At 52.6% G+C, this 14,032-nt stretch overlaps 1 protein-coding gene across 1 annotated transcript in view; it reads left to right on the top strand.

Annotated features, from left to right (window-relative positions):
- Window positions 1-14,032, top strand: part of Sptb (spectrin beta, erythrocytic) — a 130,060-nt gene that overhangs the window by 109,474 nt on the left and 6,554 nt on the right. Inside the window, exons 28-33 of the mRNA NM_013675.3 lie at window positions 613-751; window positions 1,165-1,249; window positions 2,284-2,480; window positions 2,740-2,789; window positions 3,273-3,348; window positions 13,484-13,743. Of these exons, the coding sequence (NP_038703.3) occupies window positions 613-751; window positions 1,165-1,249; window positions 2,284-2,480; window positions 2,740-2,789; window positions 3,273-3,348; window positions 13,484-13,743 (807 nt within the window). The remainder of the gene's footprint in view (window positions 1-612; window positions 752-1,164; window positions 1,250-2,283; window positions 2,481-2,739; window positions 2,790-3,272; window positions 3,349-13,483; window positions 13,744-14,032) is intronic.

The following is a 14,032-nucleotide window of genomic DNA, read 5'->3' as shown; positions in this document are numbered from 1 at the left end:
GTTAGTCTATTTCATCATCACCACACATACACACACCCAAAGTAAGTCCTGGCCTGGCTGTGGTGGCACAGGTCTTTAACCTTAGCACTCATGAAGCAGAGGCAAGCAGATCTCGGATAGTTCAAGGTCAGCCTAGTCTACAGAGCTAAGTTAAGGATGCCAGGGCTGCACAAAGAATCCCTGTCTTGGGGGGTGGGGGGGGACAGGACGGGACACACCATCACCATCCACAACACTCACTGTGCTCCCTGCCTCTGGCCCCTGGGTAGCTGCTTTTGTAGCCCCATCTCTCTGTCTACCTAGCCGCTGTGTTTTGCATAAACAGTATCGCATAGTATATGGTCTCCCGTGACTGGCTGCTTTCCCTCAGCCTGTTTCAAAGATTTCAGGTAGCATGACTTAGTAACTCATTCAAACAATATTCCCAGGTTTTTGTAGGGTCCCTGTTGTCCCTGCTGGGGCCACTGATCTGTGAAGACAGTGACTCGTTAGTGTGACAGCTGGGGCTGCAACAGAGAGGAGTTCCTGGCAGACAAGACTCCTCAAGGCAGGTCTGGGTAGCCCAATGTTGTCTCTCAAACTGCCTCTCACCCCTGGCCCTCCTGTACGCAGGGATGTTTCCTCTGTGGAATTGCTCTTGAAGTATCATCAGGGCATCAAGGCAGAGATCAATACCAGGGCCAAGAACTTCAGCACCTGCCTAGAGCTTGGGGAGTCCCTGCTACAGAGGCAACACCAGGCCTCGGACGAGGTGAGTCTCTCCATGTCACTGTGCTCATGCTTGCTGGCCAAGCAGGTTCAGGGAGCAGGGAGGAGAAGATGCATCTAATGAGCTGGGGAGCCTACAAGCCAGAGATCAGAGCCATCTTAAGCCCATCCGCTGCCTTAAGGAGGCAGGAGCTCCCAAAGGAGAGGCGGCTCATACCTGCCCAGTACCCACATGAGCCTGTCCTTTGGAGTTGTTGCCTCTACCTCTCAGGTGAGACACCTACCGGTACCTCAGAAGCATGAGTTGACTTGTCCAAGGCTGTCCACTGGCAAGTGCAGAGTCAAGACCTGAATCCAGGACCGTGTGACCCAGGTTGCTCTCTGCAGCTGACTGTGCTGCCTCGGACTGCAGGGAGCATCGGCAAAGCCTGGACCTCTCCCCTTTCCTCTCCACAGATCCGGGAGAAATTGCAGCAAGTGATATCCAGGAGGCAGGAGATGAATGACAAGTGGGAGGCCCGCTCTGACAGGCTCCACATGCGTGAGTATAGCTCAGGGCTGGGGAACCTGAGGGCAGGGTCTAGCAGACCCCTACAAGGTGCCACACTGTGCCTGAAAGAAACTCCACGGCAGTACTCAGTGACAAAGCTCTGGGCCACTGGCCTGAGGAGAGGCAGGCAGGTCTGCGCAGATAAATGTTCCACCCTCTCACCCCGTCCACCCTCCTTCTCATCCTCCTCACCATCACCACCCCCAGCCCCTGCCTGTGCCCAGTTTGGTTTCCCTGCGGAGCTGTGTCTTGGGAGAGGTCAGGGAAGCTCTAGTTTCACCTGAGTTATTAAGCCTTCAGGTTGTTCTGTGGAGGTCAGGAGTTCTGTCCTCCAGCAGCTAGAGGCGGAGGTGAAGGGGAAGAAAATCTTACCTTTCAGGGAAGCTGGGAGCAGGGATAAAGCCAGGACTAGTTAGTTGGTCTCTGTGCTTGTTTGTCTGTGACTATGTGAGATAGATAAGGGAACGAATTTGAGGCAGGGGATTGCTCCCTAAAGCAAGGCAATAGCAACAGTGAAGTTGGTTCCAATGGTTGCTTTAAAAATATAACTCTGGCTGAGCATGGTGGCACACACCATTACCCTCAGCACTTAGGAAGTGGAGGAGAGAGGACTGAGAGTGGCTAGCCTGGGCTAAACACCGAGACCTGTCTCAAAGGCTAAGGGGGAGCGATGAAGCTCCTTGATAGAGTATTTACCCAGCAAGGGCCTGAGTTTAATACCCAGCACAACAAAAATAAAAATCAAATATATACATTCATAAAATTTGACATGTAAGTAAATCTATATACATGTAAGATTTTGTTTATCTATGTAACCGTTGCTCGAGATGGGTGGGATACGCATGTAAAATTTTGTGTAGCTATGGAACCACTGGTAGAGATGGGGTGGGTCTCTAGTGTGGGGGCTAAAGTGGCTATAGGCAGAAACTCACAGCTGAACAAGATACCCATAGAGTTGAGGGATACCTAAATGCTAACTGGCTCTTGGGCCTTGTGGGTGGGTTCGTGGCTTGTTCTCGTGGCAGTTCTGGAAGTGTGCCAGTTCTCGAGGGATGCCTCTGTGGCCGAGGCATGGTTGATTGCCCAGGAGCCCTACCTGGCCAGCCGGGACTTTGGACATACAGTGGACAGCGTAGAAAAGCTTATCAAGAGGCACGAGGCGTTTGAGAAGTCCACAGCCAGCTGGGCAGAGCGCTTTGCCGCCCTGGAGAAGCCCACCACGGTGAGCCAAGGCCGTCTGGGGGACTGGGAGGGCGCAGCTCTTGGGATGCTGTGGTACTGGTTCTCATGTCCTGTACTCAGGCTGGTAAGAGGGCGGACGGGCACAGGAGAGCACTGATGTGTAAACACCGAACACCAACCATGTGACTCTCGGGCTGCAAACGTTAGGGTGTGTTACAGTGCAGGGCCAAACTTAGGTCCTCTGAGAATCAGCTCCCCTGTGGCCGCTCGCTCTGACCCTTGACCTTTCCCTTCCCCAGCTTGAGCTTAAGGAACGCCAGACTCCAGAAAGACCCACAGAGGAACCTGGGTAAGTGTCAACCCCGTATTCCACGTCCAAGGAGCCAAGCAGGCTGTCAAGGGGTGACTGGGGAGGAGGAAAAGGAAGCCGCTAACAAGAGCTGTCATGTGAACAAAAAAACCTTTGACCTCTCCTGGGGGCCCTAAGAGCACAACCCAGAATGTACAGAGCTCTGCTGCACCAGGCACAGAAGCCTGAAGCCCAATACAGGAAGGAAGGGTTAGCTAACAGTGCCTATTGCTAAGCCAGCCTTTCCCTTAGGCACTCCCGGGCACTGCCCTTAGGCTGTCTCCTATGGAATTCATCCGTTTCTGATGTGTCTACTTTCACTCTTCCTGTGAAGCCGTGGGCCGACTCCTTGCTGACCTCCTCTGGGACGGAGCCAGGGATCACGCCTGTGCATGCTCTGTGCTCCCAGTGTGGGGAAAGCCAGGGAAAGCCAGGCCTTACAGAGAGGCACCTGTCGCTAAAGAGAGGTTGTGTCTTCTTTAGGCCTCAAGAGGAGGAAGGCGAGACAGCTGGCGAGGCCCCCCAGGTCCACCATGCGGCCACAGAGAGAACATCTCCGGTCAGTTTCATGTCCCGCTTGTCTAGTTCCTGGGAGTCGCTGCTGCCAGAGCCCGCTCACCCCTTCTAGACTCAGCCAGGGCAGAAGGAAGGCCAGGACGAGGACAGGGTGTGCTTCCTGGTCCCCACCCTCATCCTGCCCACATGTCCCCTCTAGGAGCCTCCTTCAGATCCGTCTACTTTTATACTTAGATTTTAATTCTTAAATAACTCCTCTCCTTCCAACCCAGAAGCCAGCCCACCAACATGATTCTACAAGTTTGGTTTTCTCTAGTCTAATAAATTTTATGGGATAAAATCTGTCACCATCAGCACAGGGGAAACACTTTACTCAGAGTTGATTCCATTGGATACATGGTCTCTTTTCCCATTTTCCTTCAAACCCCGTCCTTAGCACAGTGTCCTCTTCCATACATGCTGGCACATACATGTACACACACACACACACACACACACACACACACCGACAGACTGCCTCATCCTGCTGAACCACCCACAGACATCTCATGCAGCGAGGGGTAGATAGCCCACCCATCTAGCAGATTTCTTTTCAGACAGAGCCCATCCCTCTATGGCTATAGGTCATAAAGTTTGACTAGGGAGATGGTTCTAAGGCAGGGTTAGGCTTGAGTCCTGCAAGTGGGAAGGAGATCAGGGCTTTTAGTACTGCAAGGAAGCCCCCAATTTGTAGAACAGGGGCTTAAGGAACAGTAGCTTCCAGAGGCCTGGGATGTACAGCCGTAGGACCGTACCCAGGGCAGGTTCTCTTGGGCCCTGAGAGTCTGTTCAGGGAGCCTGGACAGCTGCGACTCAGATTGGGGAAATGCTCTGGGAGTAGCCGGCTGAGAAGAACGCAATCTGCATGTGGTTTGCACCACTGCATGGATCCCTGCGGCATGTGGCTTTGGGTATCAGTAGCAACAGATAACTTCATGTACTCCCTCTCTCAGAGCCCAGATGAGTGTGGTGTAACGTGAGTAGGGATTGAGAAAGATTAGCATCCTTGGTGGGAATTTCTACTACAATAGCTACCCCTAGAAAGACGCACATATCTTCCTGTGCAGAATCCCTGCGCACACACACACACACACACACACACACACACACACACACACCTCAGTTTCTTTGGTGCCCTTTTCTGAGCTGCACCGACCCATCATGCTCAGCAGAGGGCACTGTTGGGCTCTGCTGGAAGACCTCTCTCTGAAGATCCTGCTGCCGTTCCCATCCCGCCTGTGGTAGACTGTCTTGCAGCTCCCTTTCCCCAGCACCAACTCCCCTGACCCCATCCCTCAGCCCACTCCCACCAGAGGGAGAGAGAACTCCTGGGGCTACAGACTGTGAACAGGGCTGGACCTGCCCCTGCCCCTGCCTCCTGCCTCCTGCCTCCACCCGCGCTTCTGCCCTGCATCCCTGTGTGTCTGCATGCCGTGGTGTCCCCGGTGTGCAGGCTTCATGACCACCTGAGCATCTCGACACCATTGTCTGTCGTGTACGTGTACGTTTGTGCAAATGTAACTACATGTGCACCTGAGCCACCTCCATCTGACACTTGAATATCACTGGGTTGGGAGGAATAAAATTTGCTTAAATCTGAGTGTTTCTCTGGGGGAGGAATGAGCCCCTGTGGGGGAATCTCTGCTGAGGAACCAGCCACTCACCAGATTGGAAATGCAACCCATATCTGTACCAGAAAGCAACCAGATGGCTAATCAAATGAACACCAGGCCCAGGGCTTCTTGGAGACAGCCTTCTTCCTGCTGCAGCGCCTTCCCAAGCCTTAAAGATGCAGGAGGGAGGACATAACTCCAAATCATCTTTGATATGAGAAAGAGGATGGAGCCCATGCAGACAGAAAGCCCAACCTCCTTTCAGAGAGGTCCTCCCCAGCTCACTACAGCCCCCCTTCACTGCCCTTAACCTCTGGCCCATCACAGGAAGGTTCAGTTGTATGCTGTGCCTTCTCATGAATGGGCCTGGGGTGCCATGGCTCTCCTGCTGGTCCTATCTGTGCAGTCTGGTGTCGGGTCCTGTAGTTTAGATACATGCCACATTGCTTCGTGTAAAAGCCCTTACTAATGCATGTCGCTTCCTGCTGGAGTTACGAATGGGAGTGGAACACCACGTACCCCTTGCCCTGCCTGGATAGTGCCTGGATAGGTGGCACCCTGCGGGCCTTGATCCAGCCTTCCCTTTCCTGTGTGTGTACATGCAATGACTGAGCTGCCAAACCATCACTGTGCACTGCCACTACTGCCCCTCGCCTCTGCATGTTAGAATGCATTCTGGTAAAAGCCGGACCCTTCCCACAGGTAAGTGTGAGGCCAAGCCAGAGACACAAGGTATCACAAGAAGCAAGACTCGGGATGAAGTCAGAATGTCTGGGGTCTGGTCTTTGGTTCTGGTTAACCTGTGTGGGTTTGGAATCCTCTCCCCGTCCCCAAGCCTCTTGCCTTATAAAGGTCTTTTTGTAAGGTTACAGAAAGTCCACAGTCCCACGAGTCAGCGACGTAGCCTTCCAAGGGGGAGACTGAGAGGATGGCTTTCCTATTTTCCTTCCATCTGCTCCTAACTCTGAGATTCCGGAAGCTACTGTGAAATCAGGATGGGGAAGGAGAGGTCACAGCCTAGGGTGTTTGCCCTTGTCCCTCTTTGAGGAAAGGACTGAGGTTCAAACCTATATAATGCCAGAAGTGGAGCCCTGAGGGGGCCTTCAGCCGGAGGGTAAAGCAGGAGGACTTTCTGGCAAGAGACAGGCACCCTCTCTGCCTCCTGTGCTTCCCTTCCCCTGGGAAAGATCCGGTCCTCTCCTGAATGTTCATCTTCCAGGCATTGCTCCTCAGACTGCCCAGTGTTGTGTTTGTAGGAAGATGTTTCCTCCTAGGAGAGAAGAGAGCAAGCTCTCATGGGGTTAAAGAGAGTGTGAGTTTCCTCAGGCTCAAAACCTCTTCCTACACACTGCTGTGTCACACTGTCCCTGCTGGGATGACAGGAGTGACACCCCTGAAAGACTCAGATGCTGTTGGGGGCTGTAACGAGAAACAGTCTTAGTTTGGAACCAACCTACCCTTCCTGCCTCCAAGTCCCCAGGCTAGGCCCAGTGTGCAGTGCAGGGGGACCCCAAGGATCAAAGCCACTCCAGACGGTGTCAGAGTGGGTGCTACTCATGGTCAGTCTGGCAGGGACGAATCTTACCCCAGGGTAGTTCCCAGCCACCACTCTTTAAGTGTGACCTTCCATGAATGGCCACACAGCCAACTTCCCCTGAGACAGGCTGATCGTCAGAGTAGGGCTGCCAGGGTAATCTGAATCTTGCTGATCTTCCTTCCATTGTCTCAGAGGCTTTGGGAGAGCAGCCAGCACATGTGAGTGAGGGGCTGTACCCCAAGGGCTGTGCAGGCACCAGGATCTCGGGGTCCATGGCCACCCCTGTGGCAAGGCCTTGATAGCTCCAGCCACAGTTGCCCCCAGCAGCCAGCTTTGCTCAGCAGCCAGCAGTGAGGCTCTGACGTTGGTGGATGCTGTGCGAGTGGGATAGCAGCTGTTTCTTCTTGCCTAAACAGCTTTCCCAGTCCTTGCCCCTCCCACACCCCCAAACAGCAGCTTTTTCAGACATTTTGCCTCAAATGCAAATCCTCTTTGTTCCAAATGGGCAGTCTCTGCCTGAAACAGACGTCAGCCTTGCCCCAAACTTGGGCGTGTTTCTCTCTCCCCAGGATGCCTGAGTCAGCGTGGCAAGGGTGTGTCTGCCTGCAGTCTGGCACTGTGCCCTGGCTCCCTAGAGAAACCTTCTCTCTTTCTGGGCGTTACACACAGCAGGGTGTGGCCAGCTCTCTCTTTGCTATGCCAGATGCTAATGCCTGGTCCTTCTGCTGCAAAGTCTCCCCCAAGTTTCTTGTTTCAAGCTCTATGTTCTCCAGTCCCCTGTCCCCCAATACCGATGGACTCAGGATGAGACTCAGCTAACATTCGGGAGCACCTGGGAAGTGGGTGGAGAACTGCCTACTTGACAGTGCCAGGGTCCAGGCCTCTAAAGTCAGCTCACAGGTCATACACATTGAAAACCACCTCGCTTGCTCTCTGGTGGCAGTGGGTCAGGCGGCCTCCTGTGTCCAAGAGAAGCCTCCACTTCCCTTTGCTTTGTCCAGTGCCATGAACCATATTCCCTCTATCTTGCCCAAGCTCCTCAGTAGACAACAGTTGCCCCTTGGAGTGTAGGATTGAGCCTCTCTGCTTCCAAATCCCACTCCTGGCAGCCCCTCACCATCTCCTGGCCTGCCATATGCCAGTCTGCCTTTCCTTCTCCACCCTACACTTCTGGTTCAGCAAAGCCTCTCCTTTGGGGGAACTGTCGACCCCAAGGCTCCGTGGTCTCATGCATGTCTTTGGCTGCTTTTCGACTCAGCAAACGGATTCTTTCTCTTCTCTTGCAAACAACTGTTTTCAGGTACCCTTCGCAAGCTATCTAGACAACCCTTCTCCGTCACAGCCCAGGGGCCAAGACGTCAGGCACTGGGGAGAATAAACATCCCGAACTGCTAGGGTTGCTGCTCACCCTGCCCTCACCTGGCACTGTTTGGTTGCCTAAAGCATCTAGCAGTGTGTCTTTTGTGGTGCAAATCCCATTTCCAGCAGAGAAGAGAGCAGATCATACCACCTTAACAAATTGGCCACATGCCTGATGTAAGCTGGGCACATCTCATTTAGACTGGGAACCCAACAGGTGATACTTTCTTCAGCAGTCACGGTATTATGCGCACATAAACACACCTGGACTGAATAGAAAAAGCATTGTGTTTGGAGCTAAGCAGACCCATCTTCTACCTTCCATTGTTAGATATATGGCTGTGGGCAGATTTCCTGTTCCCCGTAATCTGTAAAACAGAGAGCCTGTGAGGCTTGCGAGACAGAATGTGCATAGAGAACTTGGTGCTTAGCACATGGTCAGTTAGGTCCCGTCATCCTTACCTTAACCCTTCATCTTTGAGAAGAACCTTCCCTCATATGGACTCTAACATTACCACGGTTGTAGACAGCAACCAGCCCAAGGCCTCCATCCTTGACACTCCATCTATGTACGTTCTAGGCTCCTGTCCCAGAACTCATCTCACTGCTAACATGAAGCAGTCTGTTCTGAGGTCCATCCATGCCCCTGGCTCTCACCAACATTAACAGTAGAGGGAGAGTTCTGTCAGCAGGGTTCTTTTGCTTATGGGTCCATCGTAATTCACTGAGCATCTTTAGGAAGACCCTGTGGTCCTGGGCCAGGGTATTTTGGCCTGTGGAATTAATGGTCTGTGTGCAGTCCCCCACACCCCCTGCTGGCTGATCCTGGAAATGCATCTTTAAAAGCCAAGCTTATGTGACTTACTTGACTTTGCAAGGCTGTCAAGATTCCACCAAGACTCCCAGGAGCCAGGAGTCTCTCCTTGTTTAGCCTCAATCCCAGGAGGTCCTACAAGGCTCTTCTGAGTGTCTTTTCTTTCCATAATGTCCCCCAATCAGCAGCCAATTCCCTTCTCAGACATCGTGCCAGCAGCTGGTACACACATCTTCCCATCAGACACCTCTTCTTGTGTGTTTTAACAAATCAGCAAACCAGCCTCTACCGCAGGCAGTGTGTCCTCCTATTGCAGGCCCACCCTGCCCGCTGGCCCCCTCTTAGGGCCTAGACATCTGCACTACCTTCCAGCCTGACCCCCAGAATTTCTTCCAGGTAGCTCTACATTCTCCTTCAGGCTCCCTGGGTGATGTCCTGTGATGGACACCCTCAGTGGTGCAGAGCCTGAGTGTTCCTGATGATCAAAGCCTGCTGGCTGAGTGTATAGAAGTCATCAGGGGCTTTGGCCACCTCCTCCACCCAGTGTCTAGGCAGAACCTGTCTGTCTTTAACATGCACCTCTGCTGGATGAGAAGCAGCTCTGAGCCCTGACTAGAGGCTTCTGGCACTTCTACCAGAGACTCCTCTGCCTGACAGTGCAGTGGCTCTCCCCTCAGACCGCTGCAGGCTTCCAGGGAGAACAAGGGAACTGCCACCTCTTCCTGTCCCTTCCCTAGTTTATTTAACCTTGGAACCTTTCAAAAGAAAAGGAAGGAAGGCAGGAAGGCAGGAAGGCAGGAAGGCAGGAAGGCAGGAAGGCAGGAAGGCAGGAAGGCAGGAAGGAAGGAAGGAAGGAAGGAAGGAAGGAAGGAAGGAAGGAAGGAAGGAAGGAAGGCAGACAGACAGGGTTTCTGTTTGTAGCCCTGGCTGTCCTGGAACTTGTTCTGTAGACCCAGTTGGCCTCAAACTCACACAGATCAGTCTGCCTCTGCTTCCTGAGTGCTGGGATTAAAGGCATGTGCCACCACTACCATTGGTCCTTCTGTCCCCAGGCATCCACCAGCATGATCTCTGGCTCCATTTTTGGATGGGCCATCGTTCAGCTAGCTGTTTGCTGGGAAGTCCTTGGTGCTGCTAAGCCTAGAAAGAGGCAGTAACTCATTTAGCAGCACTGCAGGTCTCAAATCCATTCCATTTGGAGCTAAGCCCAGGGCGCTCCTTTGGTTCCCTGACCACCTGCATGCCTAGGCCTACCCTCAAGGGCTTGGTTTGCCTCCCTTTCAAATTTGCAAGACCTTCTTGGGGGGCAGAGAAATAATGGCGTGGACTCTTGCCCTGACTCTGCTAACCTACTGTGTGACCCCCAGGTTGTCCCTCAACTTTCTGGATCCCAGTTTTCTAATTTCTGGTAGGACTGGCTGATTCAGCTGCTCCCCAAGACATCTTCACAGTCTCCAAACGTCCAAGAATTGTCCTCTTGGCTCCCTTTGCGGGGACTCCATCTGTCCCTGCTACCTCCAGCCTTCTCTGGTGGGACCTGCTTTCCTCATAAGGTCTTCATTGCCAACACTACCTCTGTCCCCCTCCTCCTTGAGACACCAGCTGCTAGTAAAAGACCCCGGGGGACATTTCTAATCTCAGCTGAATTCCAGAGACCTCTGACATACTGCATGCAGTACTGACACTAAGCTAGGAGGCAGCTCCCTCTCACTCCCTGTGGACTTTGTTCAGTGGATCAGAACCCCCTTTCTGCTTTGTTTCTGCTCACCAGGTCTAGGTAAAGTCTTCCTCAGAGTCTTCACAAAGCTGTGAGATCTTTGTAAAACTCCTACCATGAATTACCAGGACCTTCCACTAGGAACATTTGTTGTCCTCAGCCCTAGCTAGTGACTTCAAAGACACCTTCTCAAGTCCATTATCAAGCTCTGTGAGCTTCATAACAAAGTCTGAGCTGCCCTGAAGGGCTCTCCCCAGTCGCCACAGTTCCCCTGCTCCTGTCTGGAGCTCTGGAGTATTCCTACTGAAAACAACAGAGGAAGTAGCGGGGGGGGGGGGGGGGGGCCTTGCCTGCCAGCAAGCAGCTAGAATTTCCCATTAAGGGTCACCAAGGTATCCTGAGAACAACTCCATACTCTAGGAAAAGGAGTATTTGAGATGGTCGGGCTGACTACACAGTCACTGGCCATGACAGCTCAGGAGAACTGGGAGGCAGATGGGTTTGGCAGGATTAGGATCCTAACGGCCAACATTCCTATCTTATTCTGAAAAGCTTCAGATCACCCATAAAGTGGTCATGGGTACCGCCTTACAAGCAGACATATCAGGAAGGTTTAGTGACTTGCTGGGTTCTCGCCTGTTCCCAGACTTCATTCCAGGTCTGTCTGACCCAACGCCTGGGCTTTGGGTGTTAGAAAGGATACAGAGGGGCCAAGTCCTATGGGGGAGGGGTGGGTCGCTGAGGAAGGAGGTTTCCTTCCCTTTCCCATGCCCTACTCCTCCAGAAGTTGGCCAGACTTCCTTGGGAGCTGAAGAAAAGACAAACTCGGGGAACCTCTCCACCCTCTCCTGCATCCACCTCCTCCCGGCAGATCTGTGTGTCTCCCCTGTCCAGGAGGAAACTATGGACTTCTGAAGCCAAAGCCTTCCACCTCCACCCTCATTTCTGGCTCCTCCCTCTCAGGTCTTGACCTCTGTGTGGGCTTGGAAGCAGGATGCGCTGAAATCCACTCCAAAGCCAGAGAAGAAATCTTTGCCGTTACTGGAAAGCCCCGTGTTTCAAAGCTAACTTGTAACGAAGCCAAGTCTGCTCAGAAGACCCAGGCTCCAGCCTGGGTTAGGTCTCTGCTTAGTGTGCAGCAGCAAGAAGTCAGCCCTAGCTAAATGTATCTTGATTTTTAAAGGCCACTCTCTCAAAGAATTAAAAGCATAGGAAGCAAATGCAGGCGGGCAGAACCTGGGAAAGGCACAGCAGAAGGCAGGTTGTAACCGGCTGGTGGCGTCCTGCCTGGCACCGGTGTGACATCTTCTCTCAGGCACCAGCCCTCTCCTGGCTCGTCTCTAGGAGAGGCATGGTGCTCACACTTTTGCCCTCTGGATGGAGTTCCCTCTCCTGGAGGATAAGAAAGTCCCACCATACTTGAGGCTGGAGCTGAGAGGTGGGCCATGAGAAGGGGTTTCCCATTTGGGTTGGTGACTGCCTCCAGAACTTTCAATCCAAGGCAGAAGGTAGGCTGCAGGGGCCACGCGACTCCAAACTGAAGTCTGAGGTCCCATCCCATTCACATCGGCTCTTTCTCCTCACTAGAAAGTAGCAGTGCAGGCATTTCAGAGCCTTTGGAGCCTTGGGGACCACGCTTGCTCATGGCAAACATTGAGACATAAGTTCTTCAGCATACATACAGCATAGTAGCCTGGCCAAACCCTCAAAGGATTCTAACAAAGGAATAAGAATAGCATAAAATGCAGCCCTGCCCTATTCTGTAGTACATACTCCTAATTGCTTTGTATACCCACTGACTATAGAACATCCCAAAAGCCATTAACCTCTGAGCGTCGTTTTTCTCATTAAATATAGAAATGTTTGGTCAGAGGTTTCCGAATGCTTCCAGCCAGCTTTCCTTTTCTTTGAATGAAATCTTACCAGGACCCTGGTCCTTAAGAGCTTATTTATTAAGCAGTACCAATATGGTGGGGACACACCCAGCTTCTCTTGTCTTCTGACCACTGCCTTTGAACATCCCCTTTGAACTTAACATTCCATAGCACCCCCCTCAGGCAGAGCCCAGCCGTGGCAGCTGTTGGAAGTACCCAGTTTTATCTTAAAGCTTCAGTTTTACGTCCAGTGATGTGTCTGTACCCTCAGCTAAGCTCCCAATGAGAAGAAAAAGGCCTGCCCTTTCCCAATTCCTCCCTGCTCCTCCCCAATGTTCAGAGCATCCTGTGTGCCCGTTGGGGATGCCTGACACCTCCCCACCTCATCCTGAGGTTACCAGCAGTCAGCCACAGGGATGATGCTCTAGCTTCATGGCCCCAGTGAAACTGCCTTCTTTGGTACCCAGTCAGAAAATCCTCCTATTGTTCTTGCCTCAAAGGGGCCCTGTATGAGATATCCAGCTAGGAAATGGGGGTACCCTTTCCCTTTTCATTGGCACCTAATCCCCACAGCCCAGACCTGCTTCCCTTACTTGGCTTGGTCTGCGGGGAGCCCACACAGAGGTAAACTGCACAGCATTTCCACGAGACAGGCAATGGGTGATATCAGAACCCCTGCCCCATCTAACAAGTTCCTACCAAGTGACAGGAAGAGGGCTTGTCAGAACCTGAAGGGACTCCATTTGTTTTATATGGTAAGGGGATCACTTCTCAAGTTTTGGGGGAAGATAGAGTTTAGTTAAAGGTGAGGGAGACCTATGGCTTTAGTGACAATTTGAAGGTTACGGAAGAGTACTCGCTCAGCACCCTCATCCAGATGGCTTGTAATGTGTCCGTGCAGTAAGCCCGTTCTACAAAAATGGAAGAAGGAGGATTGGGCCCTGGGCAGGCTTTAGAGAGCTTGGCCATAGCCCTGAAAGTCACTCATGTGTTTATCACCAGACCCCTTCATCTCTCCCTCTTTTGCTAATTAAGATGAAGATGGGATTACCCCACAGTGAAGTCAGGGAAATGAGTAGTCGTCCATCCCAAGTTATAGGAGAGCCAGAAAGGGCCCAGCAGCTAGTGGCAGAAGAGAACTAGGCTCAGGTGGAAAGAGCCAAAGAAAAGCTACCCTGGGCTGACCCTCCATGAAGGCACGCTCCTCTCTTGTGCCCCTGAGCAGGGGGAAGAAAGAGGACCATGGCCTCAGGACCTGCAACCACCACCCCTGCCAGGACACCACAAAGACGAGCAGGAGAAATCCGTTGGGGATGAGAGGCCTGCCACAGAGCCCCTCTTTAAAGTCCTGGACACGCCCCTGAGTGAGGGTGACGAGCCCACGACCCTGCCAGCCCAGCGAGACCTCGGGCACACTGTGCAGATGGAGGGCTACCTGGGCCGAAAGCACGACCTAGAGGGGCCCAACAAGAAGGCCTCTAACAGGTGTGTGGGTGGGAGGGGGGAGGGCTACCGGGGAGTCCAAGCAGCTCCAGGGGTCACTCCACCAGCAGAGCTTTGATGCCAGAGGTGTGTGCTGGGGAGAGTGGTCCTGAGCCTTTGACTATCCCCATGTGTTTCTTGGCATGATAGGAGAAGCCTATCTTGATCTGGGGTCTGAGTTCAAATACTTTGACTTCATCAAACATTACCCAAATCCCTCAAGTTACGTTTCCCATTTGTAAAACGGAATGAGGATGGAGCTGGGTGTAGTGGCACATGCCTTTAATTCCAG

The sequence above is a fragment of the Mus musculus genome, chromosome 12, assembly GCF_000001635.26.
Source record: "Mus musculus strain C57BL/6J chromosome 12, GRCm38.p6 C57BL/6J".
Lineage (NCBI taxonomy): Eukaryota > Metazoa > Chordata > Mammalia > Rodentia > Muridae > Mus > Mus musculus.
This window is presented reverse-complemented; position numbering and strand designations above follow the sequence as displayed.